This window comes from Colias eurytheme, chromosome 18 (genome assembly GCF_061535395.1).
Source record: "Colias eurytheme isolate Ceu_HAF_F1 chromosome 18, ilColEury1 Martin Lab GWU primary, whole genome shotgun sequence".
Taxonomy (NCBI): Eukaryota; Metazoa; Arthropoda; class Insecta; order Lepidoptera; family Pieridae; genus Colias; species Colias eurytheme.
The window spans coordinates 5,162,810-5,181,584 of record NC_142997.1 but is presented as its reverse complement, the minus strand read 5'-3'; the positions used below and the strand labels follow the sequence as shown (position 1 = coordinate 5,181,584).

The following is an 18,775-nucleotide window of genomic DNA, read 5'->3' as shown; positions in this document are numbered from 1 at the left end:
CCGCACTGTACTGCGAGCGCGCCGCGTGTCAGTCTCGCATAGTGATGCACCAGGACCGAAGCACTTTTCTTTTGAGTTTTTTTAAATGACAATGATACCTTAAAGGCTTTAGTTTTTTTACTTTCTTTTATTTCGTAGCATAAATGCAAAAATGTGATGACAGTTGTGAAAATAATATAACACATTAAAACAAAAGTTACTGAACAAATTAAAACAAAAGTTACTGAACAATTTCCTGATAGTACTCTATCAAGTACCTTGTTTTATATGTGTTTTTTTTTTGTATCGACGATCTCGTTATCTGTTAACAAACAGACTGAAATATACAAAATTGATTTATATCGATATCGATGTTTTATTTTACAGTGTTTCCCATCGCTATTACTGTAAACATGCCGTATCAACGCAGTGCGGGATGGCAAATAATTTTTCACAAAATCAGGGGTTTACATTTTCCCTCATATCTTTTAAACTATTCGGTCAAACTAAAAGCTATTCATGCGGTATATACTAGACTATATATACTATTATCTGAAAAAAATTTTTTTGAAATATCTTGAAATTTCATGAAATTATTAACCTTCAAAGTCAGAAGGTGCGATGTGATAAAAATGGCTCATGACGCACAGTGGTGAACTTGCCGATGTGAAGTATGGAAGACATGCCGCAACAACGGTAAGTTTGGCATTTTAGGTGCCGCAGTGAACGTGTTAAATGCTGATATTTTTGTATGTGACATAAGCTTTCTCAAACTTTAATTAAATCAATTCTTTGTTCAGAGACCGCCGACCGACCTTATGTTACTCGGTAGAAGTAGATTTAAGTGGTAAAATCATCTTTATATCTATAATCTTTATTTAAATAAAATAATTTCCTTTTTAAAATAGCAACTCGTCGACATCCTTTTTGTAATATTATCTAACAAAATTAAATAATATTAATTTTGAAATAACTAGTATTTATTTTTTCATGGGAATATAATAAATAATATAATAGATAATAGAAAAAGTGAGGATTAAGTTTTTATATGATTAAATTAAATGAATTGACGCATTTAATTTACCGTTTCACAAAATTAAAAAGACAAATAAGTTTCACCATTCAAAAAACAAAGATTAGCGTTCGGATATATATATTTCAAACTGGATTATAATTGAAAACATATTGGATAAAAATTCGATTTGAGTCATTGATATCTAAAAAACTGATCCCAATTTTTTAGAATAGTATTCTAATAAAAATTGAAAACTGAAGAATTGTTTACTTTTATCCGTCTGTTACATTAAAATTGTACTAAGCAGTTGGTAGGATAATAAAAATATCGTTCTGAAATCCAATTAATCCAAAATACTTGAATAAAGTATAAAAATGTTCAAATAATTCCAATTACATATTTCCAAGTTATGAACATTCAATGTTACTATTAAGTTGCATAGGTAGAGTAAGTTCATAGAACATCGAAATCCGGGGAATACAAACAAACGCTGTAATTACAGCGCTAGCTATATTAATTGAATGATGATTCAATTACATTCAATTATTTCCAGTGTTTGGGCGGTATTTGGGCGGGGCGTCGGTTGGGCGGCGCTAGGGCGGGCGGATCCGCCCAACCCGAGATGTCTTTGTATCTTATATTTTGTGTTTGATCTCTGTTAGACCGGGAGATACTGACACAAAATTTCGAGTTATTTGTAACAGGATGGCGGTTCTACAGGGGTCTTAGTACGCAATGACAAAAAGAAAAATGATGGTGTGAACGCTGGTACCGGTGGGTTAGTCGCGTGGGCGTTAGTCGAACTCGTCGGAAAAATAGCGAAAGTCAAACGATTTGTAACACAAAAATTTTAGAATTTACCGATAGCCCATAAAAAAGAAGCAGGCGGTAGTGTCATGCCATACTTTTCCGGTATGACTTACAGCCCGCCATACCGACGCGAATGTGTTGATTAAAAAAAAACAATTATTCAACCATTTGTACCAAGCTAACTTTTGCACAGGTAACAATCGTCGTGCAGCCATTTACGAAAATCGCCATGCCATACTTTTCGGACGATTCCAAATGGTCGCCATACCGCCGAAAATCTGCAATTTTTTTTTATTTCGCCTCTCTTTTTGTACCAGTATTGCATTTGGCTTTTTGGAGAGTATTTGATAAAATGTGACCATTATTATATTTGCCATACTTCTAGTAGGGGGAAAAAGTGCTGTCATACTTGAAAAATAAATTTATTATTAATTTATATAAGTGAAGATTTCCAACACCTAGATCTTTGAAATTTTGTATTTATATTCGTTGATCCTCAAACTTACAGGAAAAATAAGTGCCATACTGTTACAAATCGTTTGACCTTCGCTATTTTCCGATGAGTTCGACTAACGCCCACGCGACTAAGCCGCCGGTACCAGCGTTCACACCATCATTTTTCTTTTTGTCATTGCGTACTAAGAACCCTGTAGAACCGCCATCCTGTTACAAATGACTCGAAATTTTGTGTCAGTATCTCCCGGTCTATGTCATCCCGAATGTAGCTCCGGACATTTTAAAATTAACGCATAACTAAATTAACAACTTAATTGTATTTTAATTCGATTGTTTTGTAGCCTAAAAGAATGGACAAGGTAAAATAGCTATACCAAACTCACCTTGAATTTTGGCAAGTTCATGATAAAAACTACATCATGTATAACATAGAGCATGATAAGAATAGTGAATGGCAGTGAACTAACAAGTGACAAGTGATGTAAGATGCGGGCTTTATCTTGCAAGCACGGGTTAAAAAACTTTGTAAACATTCAGCATGGGGGTATATAGCACGTACGACGATACACTTTGCTGACGTATACAGGATGTTCAAATGTGAATTATAATGTTTTCAATTTAACTGTGCCTGTTCACTTAATTTCCTTTGGTAATAAGATAAGATTATATTATTATGTCATAATAAGCTGATATAACTTATATTTTTATATTTAAAAAACATGTACACAGAGTTTATTAACGTGTATTATGTATATATTGTATGAAGTATATATACTTATCCTGTTATTGCAATAAACTCCCGTTTTCTGCAGTTTTCTTATATTCAACACAAAATGCAAAAAAAAATCTGTTGGATTGGAAAAGTCCTTAAAATTTAAACAGCAGCCTTGATTCCATTCATTTAAACCAATTCAATGCATTACACAGATGTACCTGTATCAGCTGTTCACCGACTAGTGTATAAAGCGTAATAATAACACGACAATCGCGGAGCACCCTGTACGAGGGTTGAAACAGCCCGTGCCAACCGCACGCGCCGAGGTACGCACCCTGCAACCACTCCACAGTCCTGTCCCGATCGCTCCCCAGAGCGGACGTCGCGCACCCCTAACCATCAACCACTACGAACCTTGAACAAACTTCACAAAAACTTTAAACATCGAACATTACCAGCAATTCGATTTTCAAACATCGCTTTCGATATTCAAAAGTTTCAATTTTTTTTTGGTGATTTCCAAGGGGTGCCGGCTGAGTCAGCAGAGGACCAGGAAGAGGTGAGTCACATTAGTTTTTTCGCCATAGTAACACCCTCACGCACCTGCGTTGTCCACGAAGTAACCCTTTTAAAGTTACGTACTAATTTTCAAGGAATAATTTTTTTGTCCGATAATATTGTATTATTTTATTAAGTAATTAAAAATGTTAAATAATTATTACATAATGCTGATCTTTCATGAAAATCAAGTATTTTCAAGGAAACTACAATTCACACACGTCTATTTTTATTTAAATTCTTATAATCATATTATAAAAAATATGTTGTAATTTGCAGCTTAATTATTTTAATTGTGACACGGAGATAAAATTTTTAACTTATTCTTAGCACGGACTTTTAGGAGCGTTGATTTTTAATGCTTATAATGTGTTTATATTAAAGCCAAGGACATAAGAATTAATGAAGATATTATGAAATATGTGTAAACCAAAAATTTGCTAGTACACACATTAATAATAAAATTTGCTAAGTCATTCATTAAAAAGGTTCATCTTTTACATTTCCCACGTTATGTATTTTGTTACAGTAATTTACATTTTGCATCAATTTTATATATTTTAGGAGATTATGCCGCTATATGGCTGATAATATCCCTGATAGTCTATTTGAAGCTTTTTGATGTGCATTTCCATATTCTATAGATTGATTATACTGACCTAGGTAAGATAAATGCACAGATAAATGGAACAGAAGCTGTGCCAGCCAGTAAACGTTAAAAATTAACTTCATAACGGGAGGAAATCTATCACTTTTCATATATAACCATACCATTCATATAAAACCTAATAAATTATACATACAAACCTTCCTTCTTCAATCACTCTATCTATTAATAACCGCATCAAAAGATGTTGCGAAGTTTTAAAGATTTATAGGGACAGAGAAAGCGACTTTGTTTTAAATACGTACTATATACTGATTTTTCATAATTGAGATGAAATATATTGATAGTTTAGAAACTTAGCGTACGTTGTCTGCGCCAAACTTCTGTAGTGCAGTGTTAAAGTATCGCTTACTTGGAAAGCGACTTGTGGTTCTTCCCAAAGTTCGGGAAACTGAACCAATTTATAAACTATAAGACAATATACGTAGAGCGTCAAATTACATACACAGAAAGTAAGCTAAACGTAATACTGCAAGAGTTATTTGAAAAGGGTGCTAGAAATTTATGTAGGTTATTCAATTTGATATTTTAAGTATTTTATGAAGAGGATACCCCTAAAAAGAGCACTCTTTGCCATCGTTTTCATCAATGTATAATGAAATGGAGATATAGTTTTGTACCAACGTTTTCAGATTGGGTTGTTTTTTAAATACGTGTACAAACTCTATATTTAAGTTAAAATATGTGGTTTTGCAAACTTCAGATGGTGTATGATGATTTTATTTATTTATTACTACAGTTCATGAAGTAACAAAACGGCTGTTATATAGTTAGTAATAGTTAGTAACTACGATGTAGAGTATGTAAAGATAGGGCCTGTAGTTGGACGCTTATTGGCTCTACATTAGATCCCAGAATATATTTTTTAGAGTTCAAGAGAGTATTGGCAACATTTTACATGAAAATATTTTGGTGAGATTTGGCTGATATTAGTCGTTATTTATTTTTAACCAGCGTTCCGAAATATATTCTCAATTCGTGCGTAATTTTTCTAATAAGAAAAAAATCATCTATTGCGTACGTAGTGAGGACATGATTTAAATAATATTACACAATTTTACGATAAGCTATTTTTGGCGCTTAATTTAATCCGATAAGAAACATCAATAAAATATCAATTCATAAACTTCTTAAAATATTTGCCACTTAAAACTAAATGTTATTTTTACAAATATTATAGTACGTTCCAATAGTACCTAAATATTTTTTTTTGTGAATAGAGATGATGTTTAAAAAAAGATGAACGTTTTTTTAAAGATTTAAGTAACGTTAATTTGTTAGAATTAAGAGGTTTTCATGGCGTATTGAGTAGGTATATTATTAACTTATACCTCATAAATATTTTTTAACAAAAACAAATGGTCTTAACTTCATAATATTTTACTACTTGTATTTTTTACTACTTTTTCGTTAAAAAATATTTTTTTTATATTTTTATATTATGTTCTCTGGTGATAGAATTAAAGCTATCATTTATTCTGGAAGTTTAAAAAATCAAAATACGTCGGTTTATACTTTTTGTCGATATCTTTATGGAATAAGGAAAGAAATCAAAATCTTTGTAAAATACATAATTATATCATGAAATTTATTAATTTCAGTCCATTTAATATCAATTCAATTCATCAATAATGGCTATAACTGAATTCGATAAAGCACATTTCCACGCCCTTCGAAGCATATTAATTATTAATATTCCGACGATCGTTATAGGTGTTATAACACCTTCTAATTACGTAATAATAGGTGTATCTATGTAATTACGTGTGTATGATTCATCCAATTATTTATTTACAATTCGTATCCCTTTCTGCATACAAATTAAGAATTTCAGAGCGTCTGAATATTATAATGGTATTCATTAACACCTTTACAACTGAATTCAATATAATATATTCAATACAATATAATAGATAGGTACCTAATATGCAGCCAATTACATAAACTACTCACAATAAGTATTGTTTATTTTGTAAATTAAAATGTTTTGTTAATATTCATGAAGGGAAAAAGCCTTAAGTTCTTAGAAGCTTTCCTGCTTTAATTCATTGTACCTATACATATTCTTTACATACACATTTCCTGCGTTTCCTCGTTCCCGGGACAGACGGTTATTTATTCAAAGAGATGAATATTTAATCCGGCCGGGATATGACCCCGCCCAAAATATCCGCCTTCCACGGCGACACGCCCTAGCTAGGTAAATATTTTTTATTCTTTTTGAAATTACTTTATTTCGTCGTAAAAAAATTGTTGGAATCTAGTGTTCAAATCTGTGGTTATACTGGGTGTCTATCGTAGCCATTCGTAGCAAATGTAACGGTGAATTGCAATTATGAGCTGTCTTTAGATTAATTTAGTTTATTTCTAAAACTTATTTTAAAGTAATATTCATGTCTATTGAATTAGTTATAACAATGTAGATTTTAATAAACGTACAATAGAAAAGTTGGAAGGAGATGGATAAATTTCGTAATAAGTATTGTCTCATCATGTCTCATTTTTAATATTTTTACATTATGGTAATATCTAACGCTTAGCAAAAGAAACTTCACGGTTTTGGGGGATGTTAGTTTAAATATGATATTGATATTTCATACGGATCCGCAGTAAATACGTTAAGAACATGCATCGTTAAAATAATACGATCTTGATTTAAAAACGCCTTTCAAAGTTTTTAAGTAATTTTATATTTACTATTTTAAGAAATACCACAAAATATTATAAGTTAACTTTATCAACTATATTTTTTTCGTTTATCGCCAAAAATCGTACATCTTTTTAATATTTTCTGCTACTTATTTTCCTTTGCTTAACCCAATGGGCCTCCGCCAAGGCCCATGTGCATCTTTATGTCTTAAACTTTAAAGAAAAACATGATTAATTTTCATGCCGTCACTTTATGACAAAAAAAATAAGAATACAAATTACAGGAACACGGAGCGTTTTTTTTTTATAAATAGGCTTAATGATGTTGACGTAAACTATATTTAATATAATCGCCATAAAAACCATAAGTTCCTATCATAACAGTATTAACTATAAACAGACAAGGCATAATTCATGGGATTTAAATAATTTAAAATTTAAATAACTAATAATAGCTTAAAATCGTGGGATCGTAAAATTATTATTATTTACATATTATTCATACTAATATTATAAATGCGAAAGTAACTCTGTCTGTCTGTCTGTTACTCAATCACCCTTAAACTACTGAACCAATTTGCATGAAATTTGGTATGGAGGTTTTTTCGATACCCGAGAAAGGACATACCTAGGCTACCTTTTATTGCGAAATATGTACCACGGGCGAAGCCGGGGCGGACCTCTAGTACACAATAAGTAATAAAAAGGGAGGTAAATATGTAGAATGAAACGATGTATTTCAAAAGGTATTTAGTTGGCTATAAATACTTTTAATTAAAAGTGTAAAAGGAAATACAGGGCATCTAAAGATTAAGCGATAAACTACTCTTGGTCAAAGATAGATTGTTTAATCGGAGAACAGATGTAAAAATTTCACAGGCAAGTGCATTCTGTACTATCAATATCTCGTTAATAACTATACATATACATATTTACAAAATATTGTACTTTGAGCATGTTTACTTTGTCATTCGAAATTCCCAACACCGTCCCCCGGGATACATTTACTTATAAACGAAATAGCTATAATACGACCATTAAAAAATAACTTATTCATTCTGTTTGCTCTAAACCAAAATAAAAAAACTTAAAAAGGGTGGTTCTAGCGAGGGTGGTATTGGGGTGATCGTGAGAGCGATCTCAGCGACAACAATTATACAACTAGGATAAACTATCCCTAACCAAATGGACTTATTTTGTCAATCAATTAACTGCGCTTACTTAGTGGTGAGACAAAATTGTGTACATTATTTTGTTTATTTGTTTTATTTGTGTTTTTAGTACGGCAGAAGATTATAATATATATTAATCATTGAGTGAAAACGATACGAGATACATCAATGACTAAATTAATAGGAGATTTGAAATCTTCTTTTTAAAAACTTTATAGTTTAATAATACAACTCGATTCACAATAAATGATTTAAGAAATTTCCACACCTTTCTATAATATTAGATAAAATATATATAAAACCGGCTGAAGACTTGTTACAATCAGCGAAATGGTCCACTCCAGTAAACGAGGCAAAACAATCTACTTCACTCCCAATACCATTATGTTCCTTCAACGTATATTTCTTATTGTTGCAGATAAATAAAATGATTGAAAGAAAGATTCGTTCACAAACGCAATAATGATCCGATTTATCAATTGATTGAATAAAATATGAACATGGAAGCGGCGCTACCACATTTCCACCGATTAGCCTCTTCGAGGTTTTACCAGCAGTATGCAGCACCACCAGTCCGCATTTCCAGCAATTATCTCCACGACCTTGTTCCTCAACATAACCCTACACTTCTTCAACAATATCTCGCATACTACCACGAACCTTCCCTGCCACTAGATCTCTCCCTCAAACAAACTACTCCTATCACACCGCCATGCACTCCACCGCCTGCACAAAAAAGGAAATCAGAAGAACCAAAGCAAGATAAACCACATAAAATATTTCGCCACTTCGAAGATGACGATTCCAAAGACGAGATAGAAGATAAGAACCAAAAACGTAAAAATGATGAGGAAAACTCAAACGATAGTGATAGTCCTGAAGCTAAAAAATTAAAATTTACAAAACAGTTTTTTGACGAGCTGCGAACATGTCTACCGAATGATGGTGACGCTTCGAAAAGTGACCGAAGTTCGCCTGAAATTGTGGAAATAAAAGATGTGGAAGATCGTCCTCGTAAATCACTAAAACCGCAACAACCATTAAAAAGAAGTAAAGCTGTTAGACGACTGATGTTTGATGAGGATAAAACGTCGCCAGTGTCTGGAACCATTATAAGAGAGCTCGATGAAGATGAAACTTTGGTTGTAAGAAAGGTAAGGTACTATAATTTTTTTAATTTGTTTTTTATTTTCCTTAGTATCGAAAGCAAGATTTAAAGTATGAAACTTTTATTGATATGCTGGCTGCATAATACTTAGGTACAATTAAAAAATTACTAAAATATTAAATGAATTAATTTATACATTAACAGGTCCAAATTTGAATAAACATCAAAACCCACTTGACTCGATATGCAAGCTTGTATCACTTGTTATTTTAATTTCAATACACAAAGACGAATTCTCAAATTACATTATCAATTTAATAAAATCTCAACTTTTAAACATACGCAATTTCAATTTTCCGCGAAAATGTGTCAAGATAAATAGCACAGTGAAACTGCTAATTAACGGCTCTCACCATAACATTACTGGGGCTCGAAGGGTGACTTTCCTTATCGCTTCCACAATTAAACGCTATGAAATCGCGTATTGTGCTGTGTTTTGTGCTAATAACACCTCTGCGCACGACGCCCCTCACTACTGGGGTGGCTTTAGAGACATTTTGAATGAAATAAATCGCCGCCTTTAGATTTATTGACGGCATTCTTATCGCAGTTCCGTCAATTATGTAATGCTCAGTAAAGTGTTCTTAATAACGTTTTTAAAGTGTTATAATGTTTGTGATAAGGATGAAAATAAAGGTTATTAATTTGTAGGGTGATATCGACCCGGCTTTCAACGTCGTGGAAGTGACTGAGGAGGCGAAGGCATTGATAGCGACGATTGAGAATCGACTGGGTCGGTACATATGCAGGCTGTGCCGCCGGCTCTACAATGATGCGTTTGCGCTGGCCCAGCACAGGTGCTCGAGAATTGTGCATATTGAATACCGATGTCCTGAATGTGATAAGGTAAATAATCGTTTATGAAACTATTTTTATGCCATATTCTATTTAAGTTAGACGTCATAAGCTTTTGTCAATCTCATTAATAAAGGTTCTATTCTACGAGTATTTGTGCCAATTATCTAGGACTGCTGGTTAGAAGACAGTATATAGATAAGAAAAAATATAAACTAACAAACAATGTAAATTGTGTTTGTTTGTAATTTCTTCTAAAATTAGAATATTACTCATACCAATTAAATGATAAACATTCTAATAAGTGCGTAATAAAAACAGGTAGTTCTGACACAAGGCGAGATTATAGTATTAGCTTCATTAATTTCAATCTTTCAAGGATACATAAACACATCTTAATTATTGAAACAGAGTTATTATTTTAATTTGTTAATTACAATATTATTCCATGTATTGTGATTTTTTTTTAATTTTCGATAAAATTACTCAAGAGTAATTTTTTATTAACCAATCAATTTCTATGGCTTTGTTGGATATGCCAAGTTGAAGAGAGCCTTTACCACTCTCAGTGCAGCTTTCAGTTAGTGCAATAATTTTCATGATTGGCTCAGTTCTTCCGAAGATAACCTCATACAAACATACAAAGTTAGGAACTCTACTTCTGTATATACTATTATAATACCTACACATGAAAAAAAATACAGAATATATAATTAACGTTATTACATGTATAGGTTAGTTAGTGCCTGAAATTTAGAAACTTATTTCCGATATAGGTATAGGTAGTAGGAAAGTTTCAATCAATAAAATAGAATTGATCTCCCTCGCAAATTAACGGTACATCTTTATCACCATAATTTGTTAACCTTTTATCGATAAATTGAAAGTGTGGGAACAAAATATAGGGAGGGTTGTTCAACACTTGGTACATTTCCATGGGAATCGTCATCTATGTCAGCAAATGTTTATGTACCTTAATAACGGTAGGTGCGTGACGACGATAATTAGCATTCATCTTATTCGATGGTGCAACTGTTCGTTGATGCAACAAGCACACAATTATGCAACAAATAGGTCTAGGTGAATTTATGGAAAAAAATTAATGCGCAGTATGAATATTTTATTAGTTATTTTTTTAATATATTGACTATATATATTTAGTACTTATATTATATGAATATATTGATTCGGATTTAATGCGTAGAATAATAAATCATAAACGGTTATCGCCTCCTTGAAATACGATTATATAAATTTATGGTTATAAGATTTTGGTTTTTTGTTTATGAATTTTTTAAGAGAATATAATAAATTTTATTAATTACTGATCTCTTCATAAAACACTTACATTTCACAATTTTTTAACACATTAAATGAACAATTCGGTTAAACAAGTAACATAATATTGTTTCAGGTGTTCAATTGCCCTGCTAACTTGGCTTCCCACCGGCGATGGCATAAGCCCCGAGTGCCAGGCGCGACGAAGCGTCGAGAACCTTCCAATCCTGAATCCGGGAGATTTTCCTGTGAGCGCTGTGGAAAGCTCTTCAGACGTCAGGCGTATTTGCGCAAACATTTGCTGGCTCATGACCAACCGGAAAATGTGACTGAAGTTGAAAAGGAGCCATCCGCTTTTCGCCAAGTTCACGTGGATTACCAGTCTCACCAGCCTGTAAGTTAAAATTTAATATTTATGTAATAATGTATAATAATAATAATATATGAAAAGCCTAAATGTTTATTTCCATATTTATAGTTTAAAATCACCTTGATTACCTATGTGATTAAATAAAGTTATAGAACTATACCGCAAATACGAAACGTAACTTTACGTTTCGTATTTGCGGTTAAGCCCTTTTTTATTGAATAATGTAATCAAAACATTGCAGGTGTACATAAGAACATTCATAACAATAAAGCGTTTTGCAATTATCTTTAATTATATTGCAACCTATCTACATCTGTAGTTTCTTTTGTTCTCTAGGAAGTGCGAGACAGCAATTATAACACCTTCTGGGCAAAGATTCCGGCTCCGCAACAGGAGTTGAACTGGGATGAGGTGCGAACTAGATGTCCATCGAATTGTTCTTCAGAAGATTCTCGAAGCCTGGACGTAACGGGCTCAGAGGATGAAGGGGGCGGGGAGGCGAGGGGGGATGGCTGACGTCATGTTCTGCGGCCAGTGCCGCGCTTCCCTTACCCTCTATCTAACACTCTGTACCCATATTCAGCTCCTTACAGCCACGATTCGAGCTTTTACTTCTCCTAAATCGTTAAGAGTATTTTCATTTAGGTGTGTTAGGTGTTTTTGCTTATTTAAGGTCTGTAAATTGGTTACAATTAAGTGTGTATATAGCTTAATGATTTGTACATATTAATGATCTCCTACAGCAACATTCCAAAATTAATATTGAGAAAATGTATAACATTTCTCATTACTTGTAAATAATTGTTTAATTAATTTTATCAGTCTCGATCAATATATATCAATATATGTGTGCTTGAGTATCTATGTATTAGAATTTCGTAGTATAGAGGTAGCTTATTTTAATAATAAATCTTCTTGTTACCTTAGCCACAAAAAAATAAAAATACCGTATATCTTCATATATCTATAAATAAACTTATTCATACCTATATATCATAAAATTTTTGAATTAATATTGTATTAAAAAAATAATGGCATATTTAAGCAAAAAAGATGCTATAAATACTAGAAACAGGTTTCTAAATAGTATATTTTATTTTTTATTGTTTTTAGCGATTACTCATAAAAATATTTTTATTTTACGGCAACTTTGGCTAAAATCGTTGAACATACATCATCATTACTGTAAAATGGGTCTAAAACAAGTATATGATTTTATAACGCGTATGTACAATGAGTTTATAGTTTCAGTTACAATTGATTCAAAGTGTAATTTAGCATTTAACATTTGTATCGACCGAAGGGTCATCGCAATCGATAGAATCATATTTTTAGATGCACCGGCCACCTCCGTGCATTGACTTACCACTTCTCATAATTCTTTCATTACCCCGAGTATCTAACGGAATCGTAAATAGGGCGAAAGTGGAAAACACAGCAAAATATATGTAGAAAGTAAACAAATGAATTATTTTATATTACTTTATATTTAGTCATATTGAGAAAATCTAGTCGTAACTCGTCAAAAAATTATATTTTTATTTTTAACATAGTCTAGTCATTTTATTATCGAAGTTAGTCACCGATGCTAGTCGTTTACCAAATAAATATATTCATATACAAGTCCTAGTCAGTAATCTAGTCACTTTTAGGTTTATATTATCATTCGATCTCAACAAAAAGTTATATCTAGTCCTTAATTATAGTATTATAAACCAAATTATTAATCTAGTCATTTTTATTATTTAGTCACAACTAGTCAACTTAATGTGTATTCATATAGTGATCTCATTTCTAGTCACTACATAGAAAAACATTATTTTTACACCATTTACATAAAGAGCATGATTTATATTTTCATTTACATATTTACGATCAACTATTATTGCTAACTGCTACTGTATATTAAATGGGTGATGAATGTAATTAAAATAAAAAAAATAAAACTAGTAAAAAATCTAAAAAATAATTCTGTCAATTGCGATGATCTTTCTCATATTTTAAGCTACCTCCTATTATGTTTTATAATTTATTATAAGGGAATGTTAAACGTTTACGTAGTTTTATATTTATTGAATTATTTAAAATAGATTTATTTATAAGAGAACGTATCGAGTGGAATCTAGTCAGTGTGTTCTTCGCAACGCGTTCCAAAGATGTATATAAGATGGCGCTATAATTTAATATATTTTAGATAAAGTATTTATTTAATATAATATAAAATAAATTTATTTAAAGTTTTGTAAAAAATATTGCATTGGATGTATAGTTTATAAGTTGTAACAAATTAAATGACATTTTAATCTTTGAAATAACCAAATCAATTTCTAGACGCGTAGACTATTATTCATCTTATGAAATCTCTCATGTTTTTGCCTTTTGAATACAATAATGATTCATGTTTACATTAAATGATTACAAATTAAAATGGCTTTTTTGCAGATGCTTTAGTTTAATCAAGTTAACAAATATGCATATTATGAGAATATAAGTAGCTTTGTCTATAAAAATAATCAATGTTTAAAATCTATATCTACTTCTCACGTATAAGATAATTTAGACTTAGAATTATCATAAATATAATATTACCGTAAATGTGTGTACTTTCACCGAGTTTTTAATATGCACTGCTAGATGTACTTAAATTATTAGTATTTAAGTTTGTAGTTAAAAATAGTAGTTTGTATTGTATCTTAGATAATGTAGTTATTGCTGAATAAAGATTAGTTACAAAATGTATCATCTTTTATTGTTATTCCATGACGTAAGTTTTCCATCGCAAATGTTTATTGATGTTAATATAAGACGATAGCAAATACCTTATAAATAAACTATTATGACTGCAAAGTATTACTTAGTTTAGGTTCAAGTGGATACTATCTACGAACTTATCAAATAAAAAAGGTTACAGTATATATTAATAGCTATGCTCTACCAAAGGCTCTTCCTTCAAAACGTATTCTGCATTTTTTTTAGTGTAACATCAATTACAAACACTTCCACCTCAAGCAAAAATACAATTTTTTACAATTTGAACGATAAAAAAATTTAAACAACAATTATGACTCGCTGTGTCGTTTAAGTTGTAAAATTAAAAAAATAATATAAGAGCAGAACCATTACAAAATGATAAAAGTATTTCATATTTTAGTAACACTTAAAAATGTTATTATACAACGAACTTAGAGTACCTACCTAAATACAGAATTCTTAAAATCTCGATTACGTAGATGGTGCGTTTATGACCGGAAGTATCATTTGTTGAAAAGTATTTTTAATGTATCTTATGAAATACATGTACAAAGTCAACAGTTGTGAAATATTTCAAATGGGAGTACTCATCATGCCTATCTGTAATGAAATTGCAGAAGTAAATTAGCACATTACTGACTATTCATATTTTCTTTCGACCTTTCTACGCCTTTTCCTGTTTTTGTTTTTGGAAACAATGAAACTTGATGTATTGAAAGTCTATAAATTCGTATAATATTTTTATTGAATATCTTATAAATCTGCCCATATATTTCCTTCAAAGACGTCGTGAAAACGATAAGATTTAGTAGTTGTGGTTGCTATATTAATTGAATGATATTTATTTGTTAAAGGCTGATAAAAGAACTAAATTATATAAGGCTGTCATAAAAGAGACCGGGTATAAAATACTTAATAATATTGAAGAAAAATATTGTACAAGAGAAACGGCTACATCTAAATCTATTATCGATCACATAAGCTCAAATTTAATAAATGAAAAATTCCATATGACAACTATTGATGCTTCTTTGTCTGACCACAAGCAAATAATATTACAGTTAAAAAAATTCAAGCCACCTCCAAAACAGAAGATGAAATACGCGGCTATTGACTACACTAAATTAGAAAAACTGATTACGACAACATCTCATGAAATACCTGACACCTATAATGCCCTTGAAGATTACATTGTAAATTTAATTAATAAAAGCAAAATCACTAAAACGAAAATACTTAACCTACCACAGAAAGACTGGATTAACAAAGACATATTACTATCTATTAACAGAAGAAATGAATCATGGAGAAATTTAAGGCTAGACCCGGATAATGAAAAACTAAAGATAATGTTCAAACAGAATAAGAAGATCACTGAAGATAAAATCAAAACTACGAAAGAGACATACTACTATAAATAATTTACTAAGTATAACAAAGACCCAAAGAAGACATGGACCCTTATTAATACTCTTGCAACAAACAAACTTAAAAACTATGATAGTCCCCTTAAATTAAACTCTGAATTTGGTCCAATTACAAACATTTCTGATATTTGTAAAACATTTAATGAGTTTTTCTCCACAGTTGGTCCTAACCTTGCAAAACATATTCCAATCAGATACCACAACAACACAGTTCATACATTACCAATCATACATCATCATAGCCACTCATTATCTGCATTTTTACCGTGTAACGAAAAAGAAATAAATAATATAATTAAAAATCTTGACCCTAATTGTAGTACAGGCATAGATGGTGTGACCACTAAAGCTATAAAATCCATTAGTAAATTAATTTTAGACAAACTTACAATTATTTTTAATAATCTATTATCAAACGGAGAATTCCCGGACTCACTAAAAATTGCTAAGGTTAGTCCCATCTACAAATCGGGAGATAAAATGGAAGTAAACAATTATCGTCCCATCTCTGTACTACCAGTGATTTCCAAAATTCTCGAGAAAATTATTTACAACCGCTTAAATGATCATTTGAATTTAATAAAATTTATATCTAACAAACAATACGGATTTCGGCCACAGTCTAATACATTATCAGCTACAATAGATTTAGTCACAAATATTAAACATAACTTTGATCGTAAAAATATTGCTTTAGGAGTATTCATTGATTTAAAAAAAGCATTTGACACAGTTAGTCACTCATTATTAATAAAAAAACTCGAGGCTATTGGAATCACTGGTATTGCACTAAAAATGTTTATTTCATATCTAAATAACCGAACACAACATGTCAAAATTGGCAATACGCAAAGCGATCCCTTACCAATGACCTGTGGAATACCACAGGGATCGGTGTTAGGACCACTGTTGTTCTTAATTTATGTGAATAATATCCATGACATAGGCCTACATGGCGAAATTACCCAATACGCAGATGATACATGTCTATTTTATTTCGGATCCTGTATAAATAATATTATTTCACAAGCTCAGGAAGACCTCAACCACTTATTTGAATGGTTTCAGTACAACCTCTTAACTGTTAACGTATTAAAAACATCCTATGTTATTTTTAAAGCAAAAAATAAAAAAATTCCACCTCATGTGCCAATTACTTTGAATGGAATTCCACTTCAACAAAAAAGTAATGAAAAATATCTTGGTTTAAGAATAGATAGTGGCTTGTCCTGGAACATTCAAATAGACCATGTTAAATCTAAACTCTCATCCCTTGCTGGCTCACTTCGTAGGGTTGTAGGATGCCTTCCTAAACAGGTCCGCATAAATATTTATAATTCCTTAGTAAAATCACATCTTATGTATTTAATCGAGGTATGGGGAAGTGCTCCCAAATACAAACTAAAAGAGTTACAAATAATTCAGAATAAAATAATTAAAATATTATATCACTATCATTACCTAACGCCGTCAATCAAAATTTATAAAGACACAAAACTGATGAACATCAAACAATTATATAAATATACAACATGTATTCTTATTAAGAAAATTTTAGACAAGAACATACATACAGCACTAACTTTCACGAAAAATAAACCAGCTTATTCTAAACGTAACGCAAAGGATCTAGACATACCGAAGGTCAGGACCGGCTATGGACAGAAATGTATTACTTTTGAAGGTGCCAAATTCTATAATAAACTAAACAATGATATAAAAACAGCTGAATCGATTTATACATTTAAAAAGCGCCTAGCTGATCACATACTTAATGACCAATCACTTCTGGAATAAAACACCTACCTTTGGAATAGCTGTGCCCGGACGACTGTTAGATTATTTATTTACTTTGTTATGTTATTCTCATGTAATTAGCTTTAAGTCTTTAAATGAGAATAAATGATTCTTTAAACCTAATGATATAGTTAGTTAAGAGATGCCTATCGAGATAAACTATATTACAATGGTTTGCTAATGTCTGTACTATATTTTAAACTAGCGGTCCGCCCCGGCTTCGCCCTTTATACATATTTCGCAATAAAAAGTAGCCTATGTTCTTTCTCAGGGTCTAAAGATTTTCTGTGCCAAATTTCATCAAAATCGGTCCATTAGTTTATGCGTGAAAACCATACATACATACATACATAAAAAGTAAAAACCTTTCCTCTTTATAATATTAGTATAGATAAGCACTGACGGGTTCATTGAAGTAGAGTTATTATTTCAAAATCAACAACTTAATACTCCGGAAATTTTGCAGTTATATTTGGGTACTATAATACCTTTTACAATAATAGGTATTAAGGCATGTATTATTTGATTTCAGTTTATAATATACTAGCTTCCGCCCACAACTTTGTACGTGCATCCCCGTTTTTCCCCGTTCCCGCAAGAATATCAGGAAATCCTTTCTTAGCGGATGCCTACGTCCTAACATCTACCTGCATGCCAAATTTCAGCCCGATACGTCCAGTAGTTTGGGCTGTGCGTGGATTGATCACTATATCAGTCACCTTTGAGTTTTATATATATATATATATCTGGTCTATCGTTTATAATACAATCTAAAACTAACTCTGCCCACCGGGCCCGCTGAAACAAATATGAATTAGCTTACTGTCGTAACAATGTCGTAATAAAGTCTTTGTGATGCTGCTTTAATTACATATATAACTATTTTTGTATATATTTCAAGAAATCGTGTCAATTAGGTATTCCATAATAAAATGTTTTTCTTATTTTTAATACGAAATAAAATCCTAAAGAAATGTATAAAGTTTCGTAATCCAGTATACCCTTAAGTTTTATTAGATTAACCCTAATACGTAGATCTGAACCTCTATATGGAGATTTTAATTTAATAGAATTTTAATAGAATAGAATTTCTTTGAAAAAAATTAGATTTTAAACACATAAATGGCAAAGACCTTGTTTTTGCCTCAATTAGGTAAAACATCATAAC

General features: G+C 31.3%; 1 protein-coding gene across 1 annotated transcript; it reads left to right on the top strand.

Annotated features, from left to right (window-relative positions):
* The first annotated feature begins 8,515 nt into the window (after positions 1-8,515).
* Positions 8,516-12,453, top strand: LOC149900619 (uncharacterized). Its single transcript, XM_090112810.1, has 4 exons — positions 8,516-9,175; positions 9,841-10,035; positions 11,399-11,656; positions 11,969-12,453. Exons 1-4 carry the CDS (start codon positions 8,516-8,518, stop codon positions 12,146-12,148), a joined length of 1,293 nt encoding a protein of 430 aa, XP_089968936.1. The 3' UTR covers positions 12,149-12,453.
* The last annotated feature ends 6,322 nt before the right edge of the window (positions 12,454-18,775 follow it).